We start from the raw sequence: 24,515 nt of genomic DNA on the forward strand, positions 1-24,515 counted from the left end.
CTAATATTAAGCCTTGGGGGAAAGAGCTCTACTTTTGTTCTGTGGCTAACTTGTGCTTACCAGAACATGATAAGCACAAGTGGACTGCCCGATGAGATTAGGAGAGCCTCATGCTCGTGGCTTTCTACAAACTATGCAAAACTGAATTACTCAGGAGGGCTTTTTTACACATGTAAGAGGGCTGTATAAGGAAATGGTACAGAAACATGCTTTGGTAAAGGGATAGGGATTGTAGACTAGACTATACTACTGTGTACTATCCGTTGTAAGCATTCTCCTACTATGTAACTTCTGCATTGTTTAAGGGGTCATGTTTAAATATGCTTATGCTTAGTTTTTAGCTCTGTTTTCAGATTTCTGATATCCAAACCCTGTTGCATCGTTCATTGGATATTCCATCCATTTATCATATTTGTCTTACACTGTGTAATCCACTATGAGTCTCAGTGAGAAAGGCAGACAATACAATAATAACAGCAACAAATTAGTGTTTCAGCTGTTCTCTAACTCAGAACATAGTCAATATTATGTTGATATAGAAGTGATTCACCTTGGCTCTCATCTGTGATCAGCAAAAATGACCTCCAGCAAACAAGGCAGAGAAACTTCTGTAAAACGATAGAAAATTAGCTTCTTCCTCCCCCCTTTTCAGTTTCTAGTGTACTATAAATTACTATTTTATTATGTATTTACTTGTTTACTACATTTATACTCGGCTTATATCATTTTCCTTCTTTCCATTTTATCCTCACAACAACCTTGTGAGTAGATTAAGCTGAGAATATGGGACTGGCCCAAGGTCATCTGGCAAGCTTCCATGGGTAAGTATGGACCTTTGCAGGCTAGTTACTGAATCTTCCTTGGGCTATAGGCTTGACTGCTCTTACTCTCCCTCTCTCCTTCTTCCTCCAGGTCCAGTAAATGGATTTAGCTTCACTGCTCCTTACTGCTAGTCATTAACAATGCAAAAACTATGTTATCCTTGCTAGAAAGGAAGTCGCAGGGAGGGAAATATGTCTCCGGGCTGCTAATGAGTCACAAAGCTTTTTGGGATTTGTTTTCCTCCTTTATTGCTTGAGGCTGTGCAAGCAATGTGACCCTCCTCAGTCTGGTCAAATTCCCTATAAAACAAAAGGTATGAAACTTACCCATGTCAATAGCTTTTGTTTGGATGTATGTGATATAAGGAAGAACAGAAAATGTTGATTTTACTGACTTGTGAGAGAGTCGCTGTGAGGCTAATATTTTCCTTCTGCATCACTTTTCCAAGCATTAAAAACAATTATTTGGTTAAGACACTATGACCTTTCTTTTATTGGATGTGCTCTGTAAATCAGGTTGGTCTAAAGACAATCACTGCAATTAGGAAAGTGCAGTCAAGTCACAGGTGATTTATGGTGACCCCCCCCCTAAGGTTTTCAAGACAAGAGAGGAACAGGAGTGATTTGCTGTTGCCTGTCTCTGCCTAACAACCCTGGACTTCCTTGGTGGTCTATCAAAGTACTAACCAGGCCCAGCCTTGCTTAGTTTCCAAGGTCTGATGGGATTGGGCTAGCCTGGGCCATTCAGGTCAGGGCTCAGGCACCTTATAGAGGGCCTAGTTCAACAGGGTCAAGGGCTGAGCAAGAAACTAGTTTCAGATCTTCAGATTTGCAGTTTACCACCAAAACTGGCCACACATTATATTTTTACCTACAGGACTAAGAAGAATTATACGCTTGGCTCTTATAGGAAACTACTAGTAGTTAATAAAAGGGCAAGTAAGCAGTAAAAAAGTTGAATCAAGGTAACAGTAGTTTTCATTGAGAGATACTCTACCTTTTCTGGGGTTGGCCTCACAGTCTAGGAGTCTGTCTACACAAGACTTATGACACATGTTCTTCACATTTCAGGAGCCGTAATGTTAGCAGAGAAGGGTAGTTTTAAATGACAGAACCAGCAGAGATCATTCTGGAGGGGACGGGTTCTCTCACAGCCCGCCATCACCTCTGGCATTCTGGACTGTCTCCCCTTCTGGAATGTTTGCCCTGCCAAGGCTCGGTTAATTCAAAGTTTTAAGCAGTGAGGGCAGCCCCAGCAAAGGCTCCAGAAGGGAGACAGTTTGGCATGCCAGAGGATGTGAGAGAATCCATCCCCTCCAGAGTTATCTTCACCAGCTCTGTCCTCTAAAACTATGCTTCCCAGCTAACATTGCATCTCCTGCCACTTAACTAATACGCACCCAGACATCTTGTGTAGAGACACTCTCTGTATTGTTGTTACTTTTATCTCCTCACATTTTGAAAATATGTGTAGAGGAGAGGTCAGAATATATAAATCCCAGCTTTTCATACTCCCCCATCCATCTTTTTGACCCAACCAAAGGTTCAAACTTATGCTCTGTCTAGCTCCTGGTAATAATCAAGCTGCGTCATTCTGCACCAACTGGAGACTCCAAGGTGACTTTGAGGGGAGACTAATGTAGAGTGCATTACAGTAGTTTAGTTTCAATGTTACCATTGCATGGATCCAGGTAGTCAGACTGGCCATGTCAAAGTAGGGTGCCATCTTCCGGGCTAGTCTGAGTTGAAAGAAGACATTTTTTTCCAGCTGCATTAATTTGCTGATCTACCAGAAACACTAGATCCAGTGTAACCCCTAGGTTCTTAACTAAGTCAGGAAATGTCAACTGATCCCTATCAAAAACGGGCAGTACAGTGTTCTTCAATATCTGTGCCTTCCCAACCAACATCACTTCAGTCTTGTCTGGGTTCAATTTCTGTTTGCTCACTTTCAGCCATTTGACCACTGCTGTCAGGCAGTGACTTAAGGCCCCTTTACTGTACCACCAGGGGATATGGATAAAGTGATATACAGCTGGGTGTCATCTGAATATTTATGACACCCAGTTCCATAGCTACAAATGATTTCTCCTAAAGGTTTTACATAAAATTTGAAAAACATGAGGGAAAATATTACCCTCTGTGGAACCCTGCAGAATAATTCCCACACTGAATAGAGCTAGTCTCCAACAGAAACACTTGGAGTTCTTTTCAAGAAGAATGGTTTAAACAAGTGCAAGACACATTCTCTGATGATTACTTTTGCCTCCAAATGCCTGAACAGGATGGCATGAATTACCGTGTCAAAGGCTGCAGAATGATCTAGGAGGAGCAACAAAGAAGCATGGCCTTTGTCCACATTCAAACATCAACTAAAGCCAGCAGAGCCATCTCCTGCCCAGCCCGAGTACAGACTGAAAAGGACGCAAAGTACCAGAGTTATCCAAGAAGACCTGGACTTGGGGCAAATCCACATTACTCATTCTAAGTCGCATGTTCCCCGCATTCCCCATGCAATCCCAAGTGCCGGTCACATTACCTCATTAAACAGACGCATTTCATTCGCATTTCTCCCGAATATGTGGTCACAGGTTTTCAACGGGAGTTTCACGGTGGCCATGAACGGGCCAATGCGCAATTTACGCGGTTTTTTTAAAAACCACCCCCCTTCCTGTCTCTCCAGCCGTTCCGAGAGTTCCTATTGGCTGATTCAACTTGCAAGTGTTCCGTAGTCTGCAAAAGACTGTTTTTTACTTCATAGCATTGGATTTATTGATTATGCTGTTTCTGAATCAAATCTGGTAGTTTGAAAAATCATTTTGGGGTGAATCCATCCTCAGAATGGACTCGTGAAACTTCCTTTTCAACTGTTTTTTATTTTTTTTTATTTTATATTACTGTAATATCGAAATTACGAAATATTGAAATAATGACACTCCAAGGAAGTGAAACTTCAGTAAAATTCAGGCACTGAACTGTCCTGCATAGGAAATGCCCACGAAAGCTTCCCACATGCTTCCAAATTTCCAAAAAAGAAACGGGAGAGAGCCAGCAGTGCTGTCAGTGGGGGAAAGAGAGGCATCATTATCTTCAATGATGTTTCTTTATAAGGCAAGATCGAAATAATGGAAAAGTGAGCTCAAAAAATTTTTTAAAAATGGGTGGGGAAAAAAGGTCCCGCCCAAAAAAGCTGTTTTCGAGCGGCTGTGTGACCAGAGGGACGCGTGAGAAAGACGGATTGGAAGCAGGAATGTGAACAAAGAGGAAAAAATCACAGATTGGAGGCAAACGGAAGATATCCGATAAACATGCGGGTAATGGGTGAATGTGGATTTGACCTTGGTCTGTTACTGTTCTCTCAATCATTTTGCCTAGAAAGGGCAGATTAGAGACTGGGGGGATAATACTAACATACTTTGTAAACCACTCTGAGTGGACATTAAGTTGTCCAGAAGGGCGGTATATAAATCGAATGTTGTTATTTTTTTAGGGATGGTTTTTATAACTGCCTCTTTGAGTGGCTGGGGAAAGATGTCTTGAGTTAGACATCAAGGGTTCATTTATGTGGTTTTTACATGATTTTAGCAGCCAAGATGGGCAAGGATCCAGTGCACAAGTAGTGGCCTTCACTGATGCTAGGATCCTATCAATCTCCATCAGTGTGAGTGGGTCAAAATGATCTGTTAAGTAGACCAGACAATATATTAATTTCTTCCACCTTGACTGTATTATAGCTGGCATCTAGATCAGAGCATATGCGTGCTATTTTATCAACAAAACTTTGCAAAGGCATCAGAGCTAATTGTCTGTTCCTAAGACAGTACGGGTTCAAATGTAGGAGTCAGAAGATGTTGGGATGCTTTAAACAATTGGGATGGTTATGAACCTCTGAATGCATTGGTTGCAGAGAAATAAAGTTTCTTTACCACTATCATAGATAGAGGAGTTAGCTGAGTTAGTCTGTAGTTGCAAAATAGTAAGGAGTCCAGTAGCACCTTTAAGACTAACCAACTTTATTGTAGCATAAACTTTCGAGAACCACACCTCTCTTCATCAGATCCATGCATCTGATGAAGAGACTCTTTACTATTTGCCACTATCATTGCTGCTTCATAGGACTTCCAATAAAATTTATACTTGGGACATTGTTTATTGGAATGCCTCCTTTTTTCAAATATGAGAGAATTGTGGATTATTCCATCCCTATGTGGGATGTCAGGTGCATCATTGGGAGAAAAATTAGGGAGACCCGGCCAGGGTGGATCCAGATGTTACATCGGCTGTTGCAAAATTCTTTTCATACATTATAGCAAATAGAAAATGATTTGATGGTTTTTTTTAAAAATGTGGATTCTAGTGTGGCACTAATCAAAACCTTTAGGTTAAATGAGTAGAATCATTTAAGTAAGTTTTTAAAAACTACATCTTCCAATGGGAATGGGTAAGCACTGACATACATGGGAGGTCAGAGTCAATCAACCTCCGGGAACAGCATCAACATGAGAACAGCATATTCTAGATTCCCCTCCAACCATCATACCAGAGACATGTAAGGTATAGGCTGTGCAGACCTTCAATGACCAGAGCACATACCTGATCCAAGTGTAGTGTAATCCCTCGTGGAACATGAGTAGGTCTCTACTGTTGCAACTAGGTTGCAGCCTAGGGGGAAAGAGCACATACTGTGTGAGATGAGCTGTGCCCTTTTCTAGGAGGTGTTATTCCTACCAAACTCTGTCTTGAGGACCAAGATGATGGTATATAGGCCAATTGCATAATGGCTGGCCTCTCTACCATTCAAGGATCTTGGTTTGCTAATCCAAATTCCAGTTTCTGCCTATCTTAGGGAGGGGAGGAACCTCAGCAGTGTATAATGGCATGGAATCCACCCTCTAAAGCAGCTATTTTCTTCCAGGTGGTCTGGAGATCCATTTCTCTTGGTGGCCTGGAGATCAGCTGTAATTCCAGGAGATCTCCAGCTATGACCTGCAGGTTGGCAATCCTAGTCTGTCTTTTCAATAGACTCTTGGGAATTTGTATTTTCTGTTACTTCACAAACTGAGAAAGCCAAATGGTATTTTTGTTACCCACTTTGCAAAATGATGTAAAATGGTTATTTGAAGACTCAAGGTGCAGGAATCGTATGGTTGAATGGCTGGCTTTTAAAAATACCAAAATTGGAATACCATTGAATAGCTGTCTCATACTTCTCTTATCATTCTCAGAGAGTGATAGATTTATTACTGGGAAACTGAAAGAAAGAACAAAGTATATTCTTTTATCTTATGGTTAACAGTGTCCCCCCACCCCCTTCTGCTTCATAGATCCGTTAAGCGCCTGTTGCCAGTGGAGGCTGCAAAATCATTAGCCCCTTGTTAAACGAACTGAAAAATCAATAAATACGTCTAAGCTGAAACTCTATCTGAAAAAGCAGAAGACTGAGAAATAAAACTGTAGATGTGGCTCACCGTTGCTAATACGAAATATGATGACTAACCTTTTCATAGGTTCCTATAAGATAGTGAAAAGACATCAAGCAGTCCATATCTGCTGACTATCCAGCCCTGAAAGGCTCCTTTGTTTATTTCAAGTATCTCTATGCCAATTCCCCATATTTCAGTATCTTCAAAGTAGCTTACAAACAACATTGAGTATGACATCACATTCTCATTGAAAAAATAAAAATAAAATTTGAAACCAACAACTGGAAACCAACAATCACAAAACTGAAGCAGCAGTAACTGAATAAAATAAAATTAGTACATGCAGCATCAACTCAAGAATACAAAGAAAATTCTTTTCTTCAGAATGGCAATAGGATATGGTCTCTTGCTGGTAAAGTTAATTTGCATAGTTTTATCATAGCAAATTATTACGCATTTTCTGCAAAACAAATCTTAGGTTAAAGTTAGTTCAAAGATAGTAAGAAATTCCAGTTAATATTTTCAATACCTGAATAAATCTTTTCAAAAGGAGATATATCTTTTCAATTTGTATTTTATCATTTATTTTCTTAAATATTAAAAAAATAGAAAAAGTTATGTCTAGTGTGCTCACTGCTGTGCCGTCTGAAACAGCCTGTGAAGGCCACTTAACTTGTAGAAAACGCAGAGGGGTTTTTTGTTGTTGATGTCGTTGTTTTAAAAGCAAATTCCCGCACAAAGATGGCCCAAACTGTATCCCAAGAAGCCATGCATTGTTGTCGTTTGTACAAGTTATTAAAATTAACACATTTGCATATTTCCATATTTTGCATAATTTGTTCAGTTTCAACTAGTCTATACGGGTTTGTGGGCACTGTATCTAGTTTTGTTGAGCCCCTTCTCTGGTTCAAAGCTTTCACCAGACATGTTGCGCCCACAAAATGTACCTTTGCAGCAACAAGACTACTAAGACCTTAAAAAGAAGAGGCTGAGACTCTTAGGATGTTGAATTCAGCATCCCATACTATCCTACTATATATAAGGCAAGAGGTGACTCACTTTTTATCCTCCTACAGGCTCATTGCTGATGACTCTGGCCTCCAGACTGCTGTGAAGTGCCCGCTTGCCACTGGGAAGGGGCCAAATCAATAGCCTAAGCACTCCTCTCCACGCCTCCCCTCAGTGCCCTCCCGCTCTGGCCTCCAGACTGCTGTGAAGTACCCACTTGCCACTGGGAAAAGCCCACTGAATCAGTTTGCTAGAACCCATTGTATTTTTTCACACAATGGGCGTTGTTGCTAGTATTCTATATTTTTCTGCACTTAAGTAAAATTACAGAATATGACTCTGCCCTGTTCCACTAGCAGACTGCATACCAGATACAATGATAGCATTATCCTGCACATTGTCTATATGGAAAAAAGGGTACTATACACCTAGGATAACTTTTGGTTCTACCACTGATAGCTTGGGTATGCATAATTGAAGAAGTTTCAAGTAGAAAATGCTGGTTTAAGCGGAACAATCCAACTTAACTGAGTACATGAGTCTAACGGGCCTTATTCCAAAATAAGAGAGCATAACACTGAAGGCATGATTATTTGCTGTTTTACCAAGGAAACAATTCTACATGCATTTTTTAGTACATATACAAAGGGTGAAGCTGTTTGTATTTATTCAATTAAACCTCCTAAGGTTTTGTTTTCAGAACCCGTTGTAGGACAAGCTATTACTGAAAGACGCATACAGTTAGCAGCAAGCTTCTGCAATGCATTATGAACAGACTGCTCAGGCACTGATCCCTGATTAGAAGTTGGTGATGTGATTAACAACTTAAACCTAACGTTTGAAAAAGCAGAGATGTAAAATATTTTGGCATATTAAAGAGGGCATTTGGGAAAGAAGCAATTTTGGGGAACAAAATACATGTAGTTTTACTTATTGGACCTAAAATATTGACATAAAATGCATTACATCTGAGTCAGCACATGACACTGTACTGTTAGTAATGTTTGTAAAAAATTAAAAGAATAAATGCTATAGTTTTATTTATTTACTTACTGAGATGGTAAGTAATGGCAAGCTGATAAGTGTTTTTTTAATGAGGGTCATAAAGGCTTCCTGGGGGAGCTATCAAGACAGACTGGGTAGGACCCAGTGACCACATTCATTGAACACAGTCCCATATTGTTTCTGCTTTAGCAGCATTTGTCTACCAGAAAATTAAACAGGAGCCCAGTGACCTCTTTAACACTAATACAATTTATTTCAGCATAAGTTTTTGTGTGTCAGAGCTAACTTTATTAGATGCATCTCATGAAATAAGCTCTGACTCATGAAAATTGATGTTGAAATAAATTTTGTTGGTCCTGAAAGTACCACTGGACTCTTGTTTTATCTTATTTATATTGTCACCCATCTGTAATCATTTAACAGTTAATGTGTAATAACCTGATCGTCACTATGGTAAGAAGAGCTCTCTTTCCTGTGGTGGAAACTGCTCCTAGAAACACGGGAAGAGTGAATACATATGAGATCACCACTGGTCTTAACACAGACTGATGCTTCTTCAGTCTGCAATTGCATTTCCATTTGGTCAGGCTCAGTGGAAGCAGTGACACACTTAATTTGATGCTTGGGTGAGAGATAACTGTTTGCAGTTTAATTGAGGTAGATAAATGTTAGAGGAATCTGCTAGAAGAGGCAGAGAGCGAAATTCCTATTGGCAGCTCTGATGGAGTGAAATACATGAAGCAGGGGAATGGATTGTTCATATTCTTAGCAGCAGGGGGTATTCACATCATTATCCTTTTAGTCCACTTCTTTCTTCCCAGGGCATTTATTTCTGCCAGCAGAGAAAGGCATTTCAGCTGGCTGCACCTTCCCAAGCAACTGTGAAATCCTATAACACTTGCTGATGTGCATTCTCTGAGGTGATGTTTTTTATGAAATGTATCAATCCTGAAAAACTGCAGGAATCTGAAAGCTTCTTTCCATCTGTTTTACTGTACCAGGGTATTGAAAGGAACTGCAAGATTAAATTGCAATTAATTTTTGCACTGTGTTCCATGAAGGGAAATTGAGACGTGAGGTTTATTTCAGCTTTATCATCCAATGCAATACTAAGATGCAAATTTTCTGTAAAATTTAAACATAATAATATTCTTTTAATCTTTTCAAATGTGCCCAGAATGCTTCTTATGTCATCTTGTAAGCCTTACAGCAGCCCTTTAAGGGAGGTGAATATCGCTATCCTCATATTGCAGAAGGAGGCTGAAAGAGGGGCATGCCTAAAGGTAATGTTTGTTATAGAGGTGGAATTTTTGAACTGGGCATGTCCTGGTGAATGCCTCAGTCTCATAGGCTGCAATCCCAAGAACATTTTCTTGGGAGTAAGACCCACTCAATAAAATGGGACTTACTTCTGACTAGAGTTTCTTAGGATTACTCCCATTGGCAATACACCACACTAGCTCTCAAATTATAAGCTTTAATGAAGCCAGCACCTAGCTATTTCTTATGGGGATGCCTGATAGATTAGTTTCAGGCTGCAGTTTAAGTTGCTCTAGTCACGGTGGTATTTTAAAGAGATTTTTTTTAAATATGGGGCCTTATATTTAACTATATGGTCTTTAATTTCATCATGGGTTGAGTAGTGAGAACAGGAGGTGAAGAACTTCAAGAGCAGGTGTGCAGCTTATATCTTCTCTTATGGAATCACCCTTCTCTAAGGCATTGATGAAGCTATCATGCCCACCGGTTGGTACCTTTGTTTCTCTTCTAATAAAGCAAAGCACTTTTTTTCACAATCACACAGTAGATGGCAGAGAAGGGTAGCAAAGAAGTGCCACAGTAACTGCATCTCTTCTTGGTGCTTGTTTAAGGGGCTCGGGTAAAGATCTGGAAACCATACTTCTTTTGGATTTTTGAAAGTTGGCAGGTAAGTGAGACAAGATAATACCAGCAGTCAACTGACTGTTTGGATTTGATCTTATTTATCTTTAGGGAGGCTCAACAAGTTTATGTTGACATACAGAAATTTACCTTATAGCTGGAAATGTTCCTAACAAACTGTTGTGAAAACTGATGGTTGTTGTGGGTTTTCCGGGCTGTATTGCCGTGGTCTTGGCATTGCAGTTCCTGACGTTTCGCCAGCAGCTGTGGCTGGCATCTTCAGAGGTGTAGCACCAAAAGACAGAGATCTCTCAGTGAGATCTGTTGTGAAAACTGTTTGCTTAGGGAACAAATAATAGCACCAAGTATGGCAAGGACTCACCCATTTCCTGACTTCTGAGGTAAATTTCAGTGTTTCCAAAAGTAATAGTGAAACTAATAATGAAGAAGCCAAACATAATACATGTAACCAGAGTTCTTTCATTGGATCGGACTAAAAGTCCATGCACTGTAATAAGCAATGCTGCATGATGACATCCAGATTGCCCCCCCCTTCAAGACTGTTTTAATTTTCCCATCTCTGTTTTTTTCCCTTCTGTGACTCTACTGTTTTCAATCTTCTTGCCTACTAGAACATGCTCAGTCCTCATCAGATCATTTTGCAGTGTGTGCATCTTTTTTTTCTTTTGGATAATTTAGAAAGTAATTTTGTGTATATTTGAGGAATCCCCCTAAGTATAAAGAAAACCTCACCTTTTCTGCCAATGGCCAACTTTTGCCTCTTGTCTTTCATGAATGCTGAGAGAAATAATAATGTCGTGGCCATTCTCTGCTGTTTGTCCTCAGCATCTGACCACCTTAGCTTTAGGTTGCTTTTAAGCATGGAGTGCTGTCTGATACCTTGGGCAAGAGACTTTACCTCCATTAATTTTACTAATTTTGAGTCAAAGTTGTACTTTAAACATTGGCAAAAATGTGTAAGATTTTTACAGGACAAGGCCATTCTTTCATTTCCCATATCACCAGATTTCAAACACCATTGCTGAATGTAAATAAAGAACAGTCAGAGGATATCTGACCTAAAAATCTGTAGATTTAGTTCTAATATTTGTGTGTAACCTGATGCATGACTTAGAAAATGTTGGGAGACAGAAGTAGGGCTCCCATGCAGTTCTATAGCTGAGCCACTTATCTGGAATCCACTTCTAAAACTGGGAAGTCTCTGTTTATCCCTTTGTTGTATTCATGAAAGGGCCCCTTCAGATGTCAGTCTTGGTTCAAAATGTTTATCCCTGTTTTGCTCAGAATATTGTGCAGGTGATCCCTCTGAACAGCTCTTATGGTACAAAGGACATGACAGTTATTTGAATAACTGAGAGGCAGTAAATTGTAAAGGGCATTTACAAATTTTTATCAGTATAGTAATAATGTGTTTATAGATTGCTCTTCTAGACAGATTAGTGCCTCACCCAGAGCAGTGAACAAGTTAATGTTATCATTATCCCCCCAATACAACTGGGGAGCTGGGGCTGAGAAGAGTAGAAGGCCACCTACTGAACTCATTGAAGGAGTGGGATTCGAACCAATAGAGGGCTGATTCACAGCCGAACCACTTAACCACTGTGCTACAGCAGCTCTGTGCTACAGTATGAGATAGACTTGGCTTTTTTTTTTAACCAGCCCCATCCTCCTATGTCTTTTACAGCAGCTTGAGCTGCAAACATCACTACAGGAGTTCCCAACTTTGTTGAGCCTGTGGGACTTTGAAAAGGTAGTGGGCAGCACCACAATATAGCTGCGACAGGAGCAAGAGCCAATCAAGAATGTTGGAAGGTTCCAAGCCAAGCAGCCTCCTGCAATGGAGGTAGTTATTTCTGAATGGGTGCTGAGCTCTTCTGAAGCACCTTCTGTTCCAAGGAGGTGGAGAAAAGCTTTGGGGAAGAAGGATGTGGTCATCAGGAAACACATTGGCAGGGGCCATGTTGGGAGAACTGCATTAGCAAGTCATACTGCTTATATCTCCACTGCAAAGAGTTACACCTACTGATTTCTTTTTACTTCAAGCAGTAGGAGGGTGGGCTTTTCTTTTTGAGTCAGTTGACAACTTTATCATGAAAATTTGCATGGTTTTTAGTAGCAAACTAGTACTGAGAATCTTCAAACTAGAAGTCAATAAAAATGTTAAATTAATAGAGAAAATCTTAGACGGCAGAAATGGACACACTGACAGAATTAATAAAAGAAAAAAACGGACATGATGGAAAACAAAAATGGACCCTGTTTTATAGATGGGTTAAACGGAAGTATAAAATAGAGACATAACTATATGTCAGCAGAATACAATCAAATGAATGAGCAGAGTAAAAAAGTACTAGAATTAAAGAATGCACAGACATAGTGATAATAGCGTAGTGAAAATAGTATAATTATGATGGAATTGTAGAGAGGAAATGAAATGTATGATTTATAACATGTATCCAAAGAATGTAAGACTTTTGATTAATTTTGTTATCAGAATAAGATGGAACTAAAACAAATTAAAAAACCATTTTTTAAAAAAAGGTAGGATTTGAACCCAGTGGCACCTTAAAGACGAACAAGATTTTCAGAGTATAAGCTTTCAAAAGTCAAAACTCTGTTCTTCAGATCGGAAGAAGGGAGCTTTTATTCTCAAAAGTTCACAACCTGAAAATCTTGTTAGTCTTTTATGGTGCCACGGGACTCAAATCCTGCTGTTCTAACCGCAGACCAACGTAGGTACCTACTATGAAAGGCAGGACACCAACAGGGCAAATGAAATGGAAGGTGGACTTGCTACTGATACAGCTTGTTATTAAGTCCTGTTTTTATAGAGGGAGGTGTCTTGATATCCTTCCTCTTGGTAACTGACTATTCCAAAAGCAGGTCAAATGCCACTGCACACCAAAGGAAAAAGCTACATTATTAGAAGCACTACAAACATCTGTGGAAAATAGAATAATGTCCTCAAGAGAGCCGAGGGGCAGAAGATTCATTAGGTAGTGATACAGAATGAAAAAAGCTGACCTGATATTCTACCAAAGAGTTTGTGATTTGTTTTTGAGTTCTTTTTTCTGTATTGAAAAACTTTTGTAAATCAAGTTAAACAAGAAACAAAAAATCCCATAACGAAGACTGGTATGGTACTGGGATTACAAACCCTGGAACTAGTTGTTTAGCCTTGGCCTTTCTTCCATATCTGTAAAATGGGAATACTGCTAAATTGTTTTGTGCAGCTATGAAAATGTATATTGTTGAAAGTCTTATGGCATTTGAACTCTTAGTTTTGGATTTGTTAAAAGTTTGGAAATATCACTACAGCGTTACAATTCAGGCACATAATCTGAATTTAAACCAGTGTCATAATTTAGACTGGATCAGATTAATAGTTTCTGGACACGGTGTGATTTGAAATGCTTGTGAAAGTATTTTTGGGTGCAGCTCAACCTAAGTATAGTGACGCAGCCAAAAAAAATGCTTGTGGTAAATGGACGGGTGACAGATGTGTCCTAGCAGACGCTTTAGGGGGGGGGGGCTTTCTCCAGGGCGAAGTGTGAGCAAGCTTCTCACGGACATTGTGGTCTCCATCAGCTACAATGGAAGGAATCCCCTTTCGGGGCGGCAGCTCGAGGGCAAGGGCCCCTTTTCGAGATACCGTGACCGCAACGGGCACTTTCCTGGCCCGATCTTCCTTCGAGGCCCTCCCGTAACCTGGCGCCCCCCTGCGCCGTCGGTCCCGGGAGCCCGAGAAGCTCGCTTCAGTGTTGGGAAGCGGGCCCGGGGCTGCCGTCGCTCCCTCCGGGCGTCTCAATGAAAGCGAGCGCCCGTCGCCCGCCTCCCCCCCGCGGCTGGGCGCGATTGACACCAATTGCCGCTGAAAGGCTCCGGGCGGAGGGAGGGGCGGCGAGGCGAGGTGGGTCGGGTCACGTGACTGCTTCCCCGCTCCCGCAGGCGGCCGCATGCAGCTCAGCGCCGGCCACAATCACAGCTCCCGGCAGAGGGGGAGCCAGAGCCGGGCTTGCCTGGGCAATCAGTGCCGCCGCCGCCGCCGCCCTCCTCATCCCGCGTCGCCTTAAGTTTCGCAGCCGCCGTTGGAAGTGTGGGGGGAAGGCCGGGCGGTGGGAAGATGGCTGGGGCGATCATCGAGAACATGAGCACCAAGAAGCTCTGCATCGTCGGGGGGATCCTGCTGGCGTTCCAGGTCATCGCCTTCCTGGTGGGGGGCCTGATCGGTAAGTGCTCCGGGGGCAAACTTTCTCCCCTTTCCTGGGCTTCGGTACTTGGCTCGCTGAGCCCGGCGCTCGCCGTTAAGAAAGCGCCGCGCCGCGGGCCTCTTTGTGCCCACCGCGCTCGAGCGGGGGCCGAGAAAAGTTTTTTTGGCCTCGCTTCGGGATCGACTTCAAGAAGAGCCCGCAAGAGGCGAGCCTGGAAGCATGGCGACGCGCTGCGCGAGAAGGCTGGGACGCTAAGTTGCTGCCCGGCCCGAACTGCTGCCCCCCCCCGGGGGGGGGTGTATCTCGGCTTTCTCCGCGGCCGAATCGCTTTAAATGAATAAATCTGACTGACGAAGGAAGCGTCGTGTCTTGCGCCGCACTCGCCGCGCGCCGCCTCGAGAGCGGAGCGGGGTTTGCTTGGGCAGCCTCGCTTTGGATTGCAGCTCAAGCTTCGAAGGGAAGGGCGGAGAAGGGCTCGAGAGCGGAATGGGAGCTCCGTCGGGAGAGAGAAGGCGGGCGCCTCGGGCTTCCTTCGGGGGAGGGACGAAGAGTTTGCTCCGGCCCTGTCTTTTGTTCCGTGGGCTTCTCTTTCAAAGTCTTGAGCCTCTAAGGAAGCCTGAGGCGGGTTTGCCCTGGCCGTCCTTGAGGTGTTTTGTGGACAGGCGGCTTTCCCTCCGGGATGCTTTGTTCAGCCTTCTCTTCTCTCCCTCCCAGCCAAAAGCGTTAAGGCTCACCTGCAACCCGGTTCTGCCACTTTTCCTTCACTCCTCAGGCGGGGGAAGGCTGCCTTCAGCCCCCCCCCTCCCAACCCCCTCTAAATGGGGAAAGCTTGTACGGTTATTGGGTCGGACCAGAATAGTAATGGATATTTGTTTCTAAATCTTTTGCTAAAGGGACCTATCCACATTGTGTTTGCCTTTTCTTTCCAAATATCCCTTCCTCAGACATGAAGGTGTAGGTTAGCCTGTTGAAACCCGCTTGCGGCACTTCATAATTATCCACCTTTTCAGAATCTCTGCCCTGAGTCTTTCGACTTTCATTTTGTGTGCACTGTATACAAACAATTGGAATAAATAAGAGGACTGACTGAATAAAAGATCTTTTTTTGGATCTGGAGATATTCAAATCGGCACTTACCTTTGTTACTCTTATACTGTAGCCATTTGAGAAATTCACACATGAAGGAGAGGAAACCCTTTCCAAGGAACATCTACTTGTGTCTTAAAATAAATAAACAAACACAGCATTAACTGATCACATGCAAACAGGAAAGAGGAATAGATAACTGAAAAGTTAGCCCTGTTGAAGTGTGATGAGTTCTTGAAAATATTGCTCCAGTTAATTCCTTACAAATGGTATTATATGTGCACTCATACGTCTCAAAAACTTCTCCAACCATTCTGATTCTCAGAAATGCTTTAAATATCATGATGACCTTTGCCCCATGTAAAAAAAGGCTTTATGGCATAACCTTTACAGCTGTGTCCCTTCAGAGGCCCAGGTCCCATCCCAAACGCTTCAAGTTGTTCTCATTTTGAAGATATTTTTTATACTCATTAATACTTTGCCAGGCTTATCTGCTCTGGCCATGGGAAAACACCACTTTTATAAGCACATTGAAGATGCAAGTAACTAAAAACTTGCTCAGATTATTCCTAAGATTCTAGTCTGTTTGTTCTGTCTTATCTCAGCTAGTCACGAGTGGAGGCCCCTTAAGCTAGATTTAGGTTTTTGGAAGTAGGTTTACTGTGTTCTCATTCCCAGGTTTGGGTTGCTAAAATCTCTTTCACTTCCAACTTTGATAGGTTGTCTAATATTTAGTGTGCCTTGATGGATCCTTTAGACCAAAGGGCAGTGTAGCAGCTAAGTGTCTTGTATAGTTTGAACATAAGCTGTAGTTCCTGCTTCAGCATCTCTGATTCATTAGAAGTATATCTTCTAGCTGAAGCACAAGTTATTGGTTGGTTTAGATACTGATTTTTTAGAAGCTGAAATGGATATGTTTATAACATTTGCTTTCCACCTTTCTTCCTTCAGGGAACATAAGATGGCTTTACATAGAATTATTATCCAAGTACTGACAGTGGCCTAACCTGCTTAGCTTAGCATGCTTTCTTCCTTTTGTGCCATAAACCATATTCTGAGATCATAAGCATTCCGTGGGCATATTACGTTGTGTGTTGCTTTGAGTACTGTTGAGAGTGGTTGAATGAGTTTAAAGTACCAGATGTACACATACCTTCTGCTCTGTGAATGTTGAGTACTTTTGCAAAAATTTTCAGCAGAATTGTCTGTATTCACAAGTTTTTAAAATGTGCAGGAATACGTGCTCTTTTGTGCAGGAAGACCCATGCGAAGAGTCTTGTATAATAACTGTTGGGGAAAGACTTTGAGATGCTGGAGAGCCACTGCCCAAGTAGACAGTACTGAGCAATAGATAATTAATTTCAAATGCTAATTTTTTTCTACAGTGTTCTGGATCATTCCTTACAGGCTTGTACTAGCAATATAGAGTTGCTATCTGGAGAAGAAACAGCCACCTTCTCTTTTCATATATAGAAATACAGAGAAGATGTGAAGGGCATCCCCTCTTAAACATACTCATTTCACCTCTGTCTCTCTGAACAAGAAGAAAAGTTTATTGCTATTAAGCATTTTTAATATATTTAAGTAAGCTCTTTGCTGCCTGTGACTAAACTGTTTTTGAGACAGCTTTCAAAAATGCAGTAGCACAATAAAATACATGTAACCTACAATTAAAGTACAGCACTTGGTAGGTGATAAATTAAAAGCACTTATCTGTCCATGTGCAGAATTTTAAAAAGAAAAGATGATCAGTTTAAGGATTAAGCATGTTCTGTGAGAAAGGATTACTGAAAAATCCATTCATATAGCCACTACTTGTTCATCATCGTTGTGGAGATTTATTTATTCTTGCTACTGTCCTGTTGAAAAGACCTGTTGCTGCATTGCTTGCTTTTAGATCTGTCAATTATCACTCAGGTTACCGGTGTTTACTTCTATGATAAGGAGACATCATGGAGAGAGATGTGGATATTCCAAAACAAGGCTTTGAAATGAATGTTCCAGGGCAAGTTTTTTGTTGTCTTCAAATTGGGAATCTACTGGTTTTAGGCAAATATTGATGTCTGCTTCTGTTACCTTTTTAGTTCCAGTCTAAAATGAATAAACTCAGATGCTTGATGGTTATGACTTAATTTCATGTGTGCAGTTTTTTCATATATTTAATGTATACCTGGACCTTGCAAATGGATGCTAAGTAGAATTTACACTGCATCTTTGAAATACATTCACCCCACTTTGATGTTTTTCATCAGTTCTGGTGGTAGAAAATGCTATCAAGTCATAGCCAACATATGGTGACCATTGCTGTGGTTTTTCAAGGCAAGAGTCTAACAGAGGTAGTTTGCCATTGCCTGCCTCTGCAATCCTGTTCTTCTTTGTTCTCCCACCCAATTACTAACCAAGGCCGACCCTGCTTAGCTTACAAGATCTGATGAGATCAGGTGTGTTTGGGCTATCTAGGTCAGGGCTCATCAGTTCATAGGAGGCAGTCTTCTGGATATGTAGAAACTGGCTTGTGAAGCATTAGTAATACTCTTCAGTACTTGCACAAAAGGGAAGACCCTTCTAGCACCAACACTTCATAGAAGTTTTCTGCACTTAGTCATGTAGTCCTGTAATTTGATTTTTAATTAGGCTGCTAGAGAAATTTATGTGTACAGAATAATGGAATAAAAAGAGATTCTGCCTAACTGCCCAAACTACTTAGCACACACTAATATGCAGTAGTAGTATAACTATGTTACAAGTGTGTTGAGACTCAGTGGTTTGTCTACAAGACCACCTTGAGAGGTCATGCCTGAGATGAATTTAAAGTGGTGATGACTTGAAGTTCATTCTGTCTAGTGTAGTGCAATACCAGCTCAGTAACAAGAAAAGAGGAGGGACACACCAATCACAGTAGAATGAAAATAGGCCAAAACCAATAGTCTTTACTTCTAGTGGCTTTGGCCAATTTTCACTTACCAGCTCAACAACAACAAAATCTGGAAATCCCTGGAACTTGACATAAGTACATAGTGCAACAGTGTGGTTTTATCAGTAGTAATTGAGTGCTATTCCCTATTTCTGCTATTTTCATTAAGGACTTTAACTAAAGTTATTGCTAATACCAGTAAGTATTGTTTGATTTATTGTGTTACACAAGGTTCTAAAGACTCCCTGGCTATTGTATGGAGCCAGACTGTTATGATGAATAGGTACATGCTGTGTTCTAGGCATGAATACTGCTGGGTGTTCTTCTGTTTTGGAAGATTCCTTCGGCTTGCAATCTTGGCATACATTCTTGAGATGGAAAGTTCATGCCTGTGTACGTCATATCTTCTCAGTTCTTCTGAGAAGAGATGTAAAGTGCAAGAGAATGTATCAGGAAAATGAAATTTCTTAGACGCGGTTTGTGTGGCTAGGATTTGAGGAACATGCAGTAGCATCTAGGGTTCTCTGTGTAACTCCTTAGATCCCATTGATGTCACATTACTCCAAAGGTTTTCTTTTTTCCGTAAGGCTTTCAGTGCAGTCTTATGCATAGTTACTCACATCTAGGTCCATTGATTGTACTTCTTATTGCATAGTTTTATGGCATAATAACAGTGGTCTCTGTAGTCTTCTTTGTATGTGTTAAAGACTGATAAAATTGTTTCTGAACATGAAGCCAGCTGGCACAAGGCTAGGCAACCCTGGCTTGCAAACCAAAGGGCGGCACATGAGCCAATTCTCTACCCAAGGGACTGAGGCAAACTCCTGAGTTGCTGAGGCGTTGTGTTAATAGTGTTTTTAGTATAGCTGGCCAAATAGAGCCCTTGTATTTTTCTCCCACCCCCACCCCTTTTGCTAACTGACACAAACGTCTTCACAGGTAGAGCCTGTGGTTCTTCAACACTCAAGCCTGAAAGGATGCATATCCCTGAACTTTACTTCATAAATCTTGTGCAATGAAGAGGTTAGTGCATTTTTATTGGAATGCTGTGGGTCTAAATGTGTGAGGCCTGAACAATAAGCTTTAAACACCAATGAGGCTTAATTAATTTGATGTTACTTTTTAAGCACGACATGCCTCATAGAGATGGTTGTGAAGATAAAGGAGACTCTGACAGTGCGATCCTAAGAAGAGTTACTCCAGTCTGAGCCCATTGAAATCAGTAGGCTTAGACTGGGGTAACTCTGCTTAGGATTGCACAGTCGATCTGTAAAGAACTGGTACATTAGCATGTATGTTGGTAAATATAGAAGAACTAAAAAAAAGGCCATTCCCCAAAAATCTTGTTTTAAATTTTAAGGTTTTGCCTGGTTTAAAAATATTGGAGAGTTTTGAATGAGAAATGGATTTTCCCCTTGTAAAGAAAACTCAGTCTTGAAATGAAATTCTAACTCTTCTACAAGCCAAGAATGCTTCCCTTGAGGTAAAGAGGTGACGTGCACATTCCACAGTTGCTTTAGCACTCGTTCTGGCATGTGTGTGGTAGATGCATAAAAGGAAATGTTTGCTATCCAAATACACGCTTTTATGAGGTACTGGTAGTTGCTTGTTGATCAGATACTGTAAAATTGAAAAACTGCAACTTGAATGAGAGACTTTTTTTCTTTTCAGAGCTTTCCTCTGTGAATAATGTTGTATCTTCTCTGACATTGAGACCTGTATTGTGAGGGATTTAATAGCTTGGCTAGAGTAGCAGGAAGTTTGTTTTATCCCTAGTGAAAATCAACAAAAGAGAGGCTTGGACAAGGCTCAGATGTGTTTTGCTGCAATTAGCAAATGTTTCCCCATTTGTTTGAATTGAAGCTCAAATATAGCAGAACTGTACATAATTTAAACCACTGGTTTCTTTAATATTAGGTGGCTGTTACAGTTGGTATACAATAGTGCCTGGTTGTGGTCTGCTATTGAGTCTGAATGGTAACGCCTGACTTTGTCATTTTTTAAAATGCCATTTCTCCTCCAAGGTGCTTTGGGCAGGAGACACAGTTCTCCTCTTCCCATTTCTCCCTCCCTTTAGAGAGGCTAGGCTGACAGTGTCTCAAGGTTAGCCAGTGAGCTTCATTAGCAGTCTGAACCCTAGTTGTCTTAGCCCAGTGCTGTGCTACACCACATTGGATATACAGTGGGAGCAGTTTTTGTCTGCAAATGGACGTGAAAATGAGCTGGGCCAAATTTTTCTAGTTGTGCCATATTACCACCCCAGTGTTAAAAAATGAGCAGAAGTCTTAAACTATCATTACCAGTAGATGTAATGTGATGTAGCAAGTGAGTTACTAGGATCAAAAATATCTGGATTTCGTTGCCAGGTCTGGCACATATGCCCATCATAACCTTTGGGAGGTCACTTCATCTACCAGTGAAACTCCCCCCAAATTAAAGGAGTCCCTTTTGTTTCTTCTGAAGAAAGTCAAGCTTTCAGCATGGTTCCTCGAAGCACCTGACTTATGTCTGTATATGCCTGGTTAAACTGAAATTGAATTGATTTGCACATCAGTTCATCTTTCTGTTGTTGCTTGACTATACACTATAGGCTTAATTCCCGTCTAGTATCTGAGCTCACCTTTTGAGTCCCCAAACTCACAGCTTTACAAAGAGCTTTCTGTGTAAAACAAGATCCTTGTGTTTCTCCTCTTTGGTACATCTTTATTTTTGTAGGACAGGCTGTCTCAGAGTCTTCCTCTCCCCCCCCCCAAATAAATTAAAACTAGAGAGATATCCCACTTGTTGCATTTGGGGTTTCATTTTCTATTTAAAAAGATGATCTAGGCCATTATGAAAGCTACTCTGAACAAAACGTTTCTTCCTTGGGCAGTTTTATAAACCTTGAGGTAAGAGTGGTTGTTCTAAAGGAAACAATAGGAAGGATTGAATTATGATTGTTATGAACTAGACATGGGCACAAACTAAAAAAAACCTGAACCACGTTATTCATGGTTCATAGCATTCCACGGAACCTCGAACCACAAACTTCTGACCTTTTCCCAGTTCGTGGTTTGTTGTTCCATGGCATTTCAACTGCCCTGCACCAGCTGCTGAAGAGCTTGCTGCCCGGGCAGCAGGAGAACGGGGCTATCAGTTTCACAGACCCTGTGCCAGTTTCAGCTGATAGGCTAAACCCAGCGTGGGGTCTGTGAAACTGACAGCCTCTTTTCTTGCTGCCCGGGCTGTCAGTTTCATAGACTACGCGCTGGAACCAGTGTGGGGTCTGTAAAACTGACAGCCCAGGCAGCTAGAAAAGAGGCTGTCAGTTTTACAGACCCCTCGCCAGTTCCAGCGTGGGGTCTGTGAAACTGACAGCCTCTTTTCTTGCTGCCCGGGCTGTCAGTTTCATAGACCACGCGCTGGAACCAGTGTGGGGTCTGTAAAACTGACAGCCCAGGCAGCTAGAAAAGAGGCTGTCAGTTTTACAGACCCCTCGCCAGTTCCAGCGTGGGGTCTGTGAAACTGACAGCCCCTTTCTCCTGCCACTCTGGCAGCAGGAGAAAAGGGCTGTCGGTTTCACAGACCCTGTGTGGGGGCTGTAAAACTGACAGCCCCTTTCTCCTGCTACCCAGGCTGTCAGTTTTACAGACCCCGCACTGGTTCCAGCGCAGGGTCTGTGAAACTGATAGCCCGGGCAGTAGGAGAAAGGGGCTGTCAGTTTCGCAGACCCCGCGCTGGATTCAGCTGATGGGCTGAAACCGGTGTGGGGTCTGTGAAACTCCGAACCAGCCACGGAATGGCTGGAAAAATTCATTGGTTCTGGAAAAACACGTTCCCATGGAACGCGTGTTTTGGTGCAAATGAACCGGCCATTCTGTACATAATTTTGTTCCATGGTTCGTGCCCATCTCTGTTATGAACATTGTCATTTGTGCAAATGAGGAACTTTGTGCTGTTGACTCTACTGAGTAAAAGTATCTCTATTGGCATTAGCAAGAGACTTTTCTCCACAATGCCCACGAGAATGAAATATTAGGTTTATTCTAGCAAAAATTAGTACAATACAGGTTAAATTGATAGGGCCTTAATTTTGGATTCTACTTCTCAAAACATGTATAGGCTATTTTTTCATAAGCTCAAGCAGATACAGTGTCTTAGATGTGCTAAAATAACAATAACAAAACCACAGAAAAACCTCTCACTTTCAACTTGCTAGGTCTGCATTTCACCATGGTAATTTTTTTTTTCAAAAACGTGTGTGTGAGAGAGAAGCTTGAGATGTAGGCTAGTGATGAGACTGATAAATTGGCTTGTTTATTCCTATCCTGCTGTTAGTTAAGTTAATGAAGCAGAAGTCCATTGTATGTGCTCATTTGGTAGTGCTAGCTCTGCACAGAAGGGGGTAATTGGACAGAAAAGCAGAATGATCTTGGAGCATGGGAGTAGTTAACCTTGTGGAGTGTCACTAGGCTTCAGGTTTTAATTAGTGTAGACAAAGTGCAATTCATTTTCTCTAACGGACCTATTGGTGTGAGAAACAAGGGTCAGTAAGTAATCTGAAATATCATAAGAGCCATTAAAATGAGGGATAGGATGTCTCTATCCTTTTTAATCCCAGTATGATTTATAGGTTCAGCGGTTTGTCTTTAAATTCACCAGTGTCCTATATAGCCACTTAGCTTGTGTGTGAAAATGAAGCCTTTAGGGGAAACGTCAGTCTTGGTATGGCATGATTCTTGTACTGATGACGGAGAAGAGGCTGGGTGAGAAGAGTTAGTACCCACCTGCACAAGCTCCTTTCTGGGTTACAGAATTCAGAAGGGTGAAAGGAATGCTGAACTGCCACAGACCACTCTTAGGACTGTACTTAGGGTGGAGAGAGGACTGAGTCAGCCTTGGTTACTCGTACAAGCTGCCTGCGGGATAGTCTTGGCAGCTGGGTGTGGAATGCCAAGCATTTCAGTTCCAGTGCAGTCATACAAAAACATACATGGTAAATGAGTTTGAGAAACAGCTATTCCAGCAACTGCTTTTCAAAGACAACCGACTTCTTCAAGAGCCCATTGCCTAGAGGCTATATGAATCACTGCAGCAGAGCTTGGAAGAAGAAGACCCCCCCCCCCGGCAATGATTTAGGAGGAACTGCTTGAAATACCCAAATATGTTGTTACAGGACAAGCTTGTTCTTTAAAGTCACAGTCCATGCTGACTTTAATTTTAGGAAAGCACGGTAGGCATAATTGTTAGAACACAAGAATTCTGTTTATGAGAAAGACTGATAGCCCCTGTGAGTATTCCCATGATCAGGCAAGTAAAATGAATCTTGAATGTTACTTTTGTGTCTGAGCTTAATAGCAAACAGACTCAGTGGAAGAAGGTGCTGGAGAGGTTGACATTTTCTGGCTGGTTGTGCAGGTCTCTGGTACACTTGGCAATGGAATAGCCTAATATCAGAGGCTGCTTTTTGAAGCCTAGAAACAATTAGCAGTGTGATCAACAAAGGAAAATAGAAACCCTTAGATCAGTATTCAAAATAAAATCCTGCCATTTTTCAAGGCTAGCACTAATTAAATCCATTGTATGATTACAGTGATTAATTTCCAATTCACATATCCGACTGTGACATTGCTGATTAGTGTTGTTTTCCACTGTGAATCCATTTTTGAGAAAGGTAGATTAAAATTTAACAGTTCAAATAGATAAATACTTTAAAGTTAGCTTTTTGTGGAAAAGTAAAATAAGTAGCAGTTCTCTGATCCTGGACCCATTCAGCCATCATCTGTTCCTAGTGATTGAGCCTTACTGCCTTTTCTGTGCAAAGAGGTTTTATCTGCACATTGCCCCATATGACAAATTAGTTAATTGTTTAATCAAATGGTGGATTGAAAAACTGGTCTGAAATGCATGGTGATCAGCAGTGTGTTAATTTGACTGCCCCGTATAAATCAGATATGTGCTGAATGCGTCATCAATAGCCATACAGCTTTATTCTCTAGCATGTCAAGCACTGGATGCCAACATCAGTGGTGTTAGAGTAACGTCTGGCTTGTTCCCTTTTATGGCTCTTTCTTGAGGCACCAGTTGAAAAAAGGTAAATTTATCCTTCCTGAATCTATTCCCACATTGCCAGTCTTGATTTGAGTTTGGGATATCCCCCCCCCCC

General features: G+C 41.5%; 1 protein-coding gene across 2 annotated transcripts in view; it reads left to right on the forward strand.

Annotated features, from left to right (window-relative positions):
* The first annotated feature begins 14,102 nt into the window (after positions 1–14,102).
* Positions 14,103–24,515, forward strand: part of WLS (Wnt ligand secretion mediator) — a 59,261-nt gene continuing 48,848 nt past the window's right edge. For both annotated transcript variants that reach the window (XM_054979631.1, XM_054979632.1), the window contains exon 1: positions 14,103–14,388. In XM_054979631.1, coding sequence (XP_054835606.1) covers positions 14,283–14,388 — 106 coding nt within the window. In that variant the 5' untranslated portion in view covers positions 14,103–14,282. The remainder of the gene's footprint in view (positions 14,389–24,515) is intronic.

The sequence above is a fragment of the Eublepharis macularius genome, chromosome 5 (assembly GCF_028583425.1).
Source record: "Eublepharis macularius isolate TG4126 chromosome 5, MPM_Emac_v1.0, whole genome shotgun sequence".
NCBI lineage: Eukaryota > Metazoa > Chordata > Lepidosauria > Squamata > Eublepharidae > Eublepharis > Eublepharis macularius.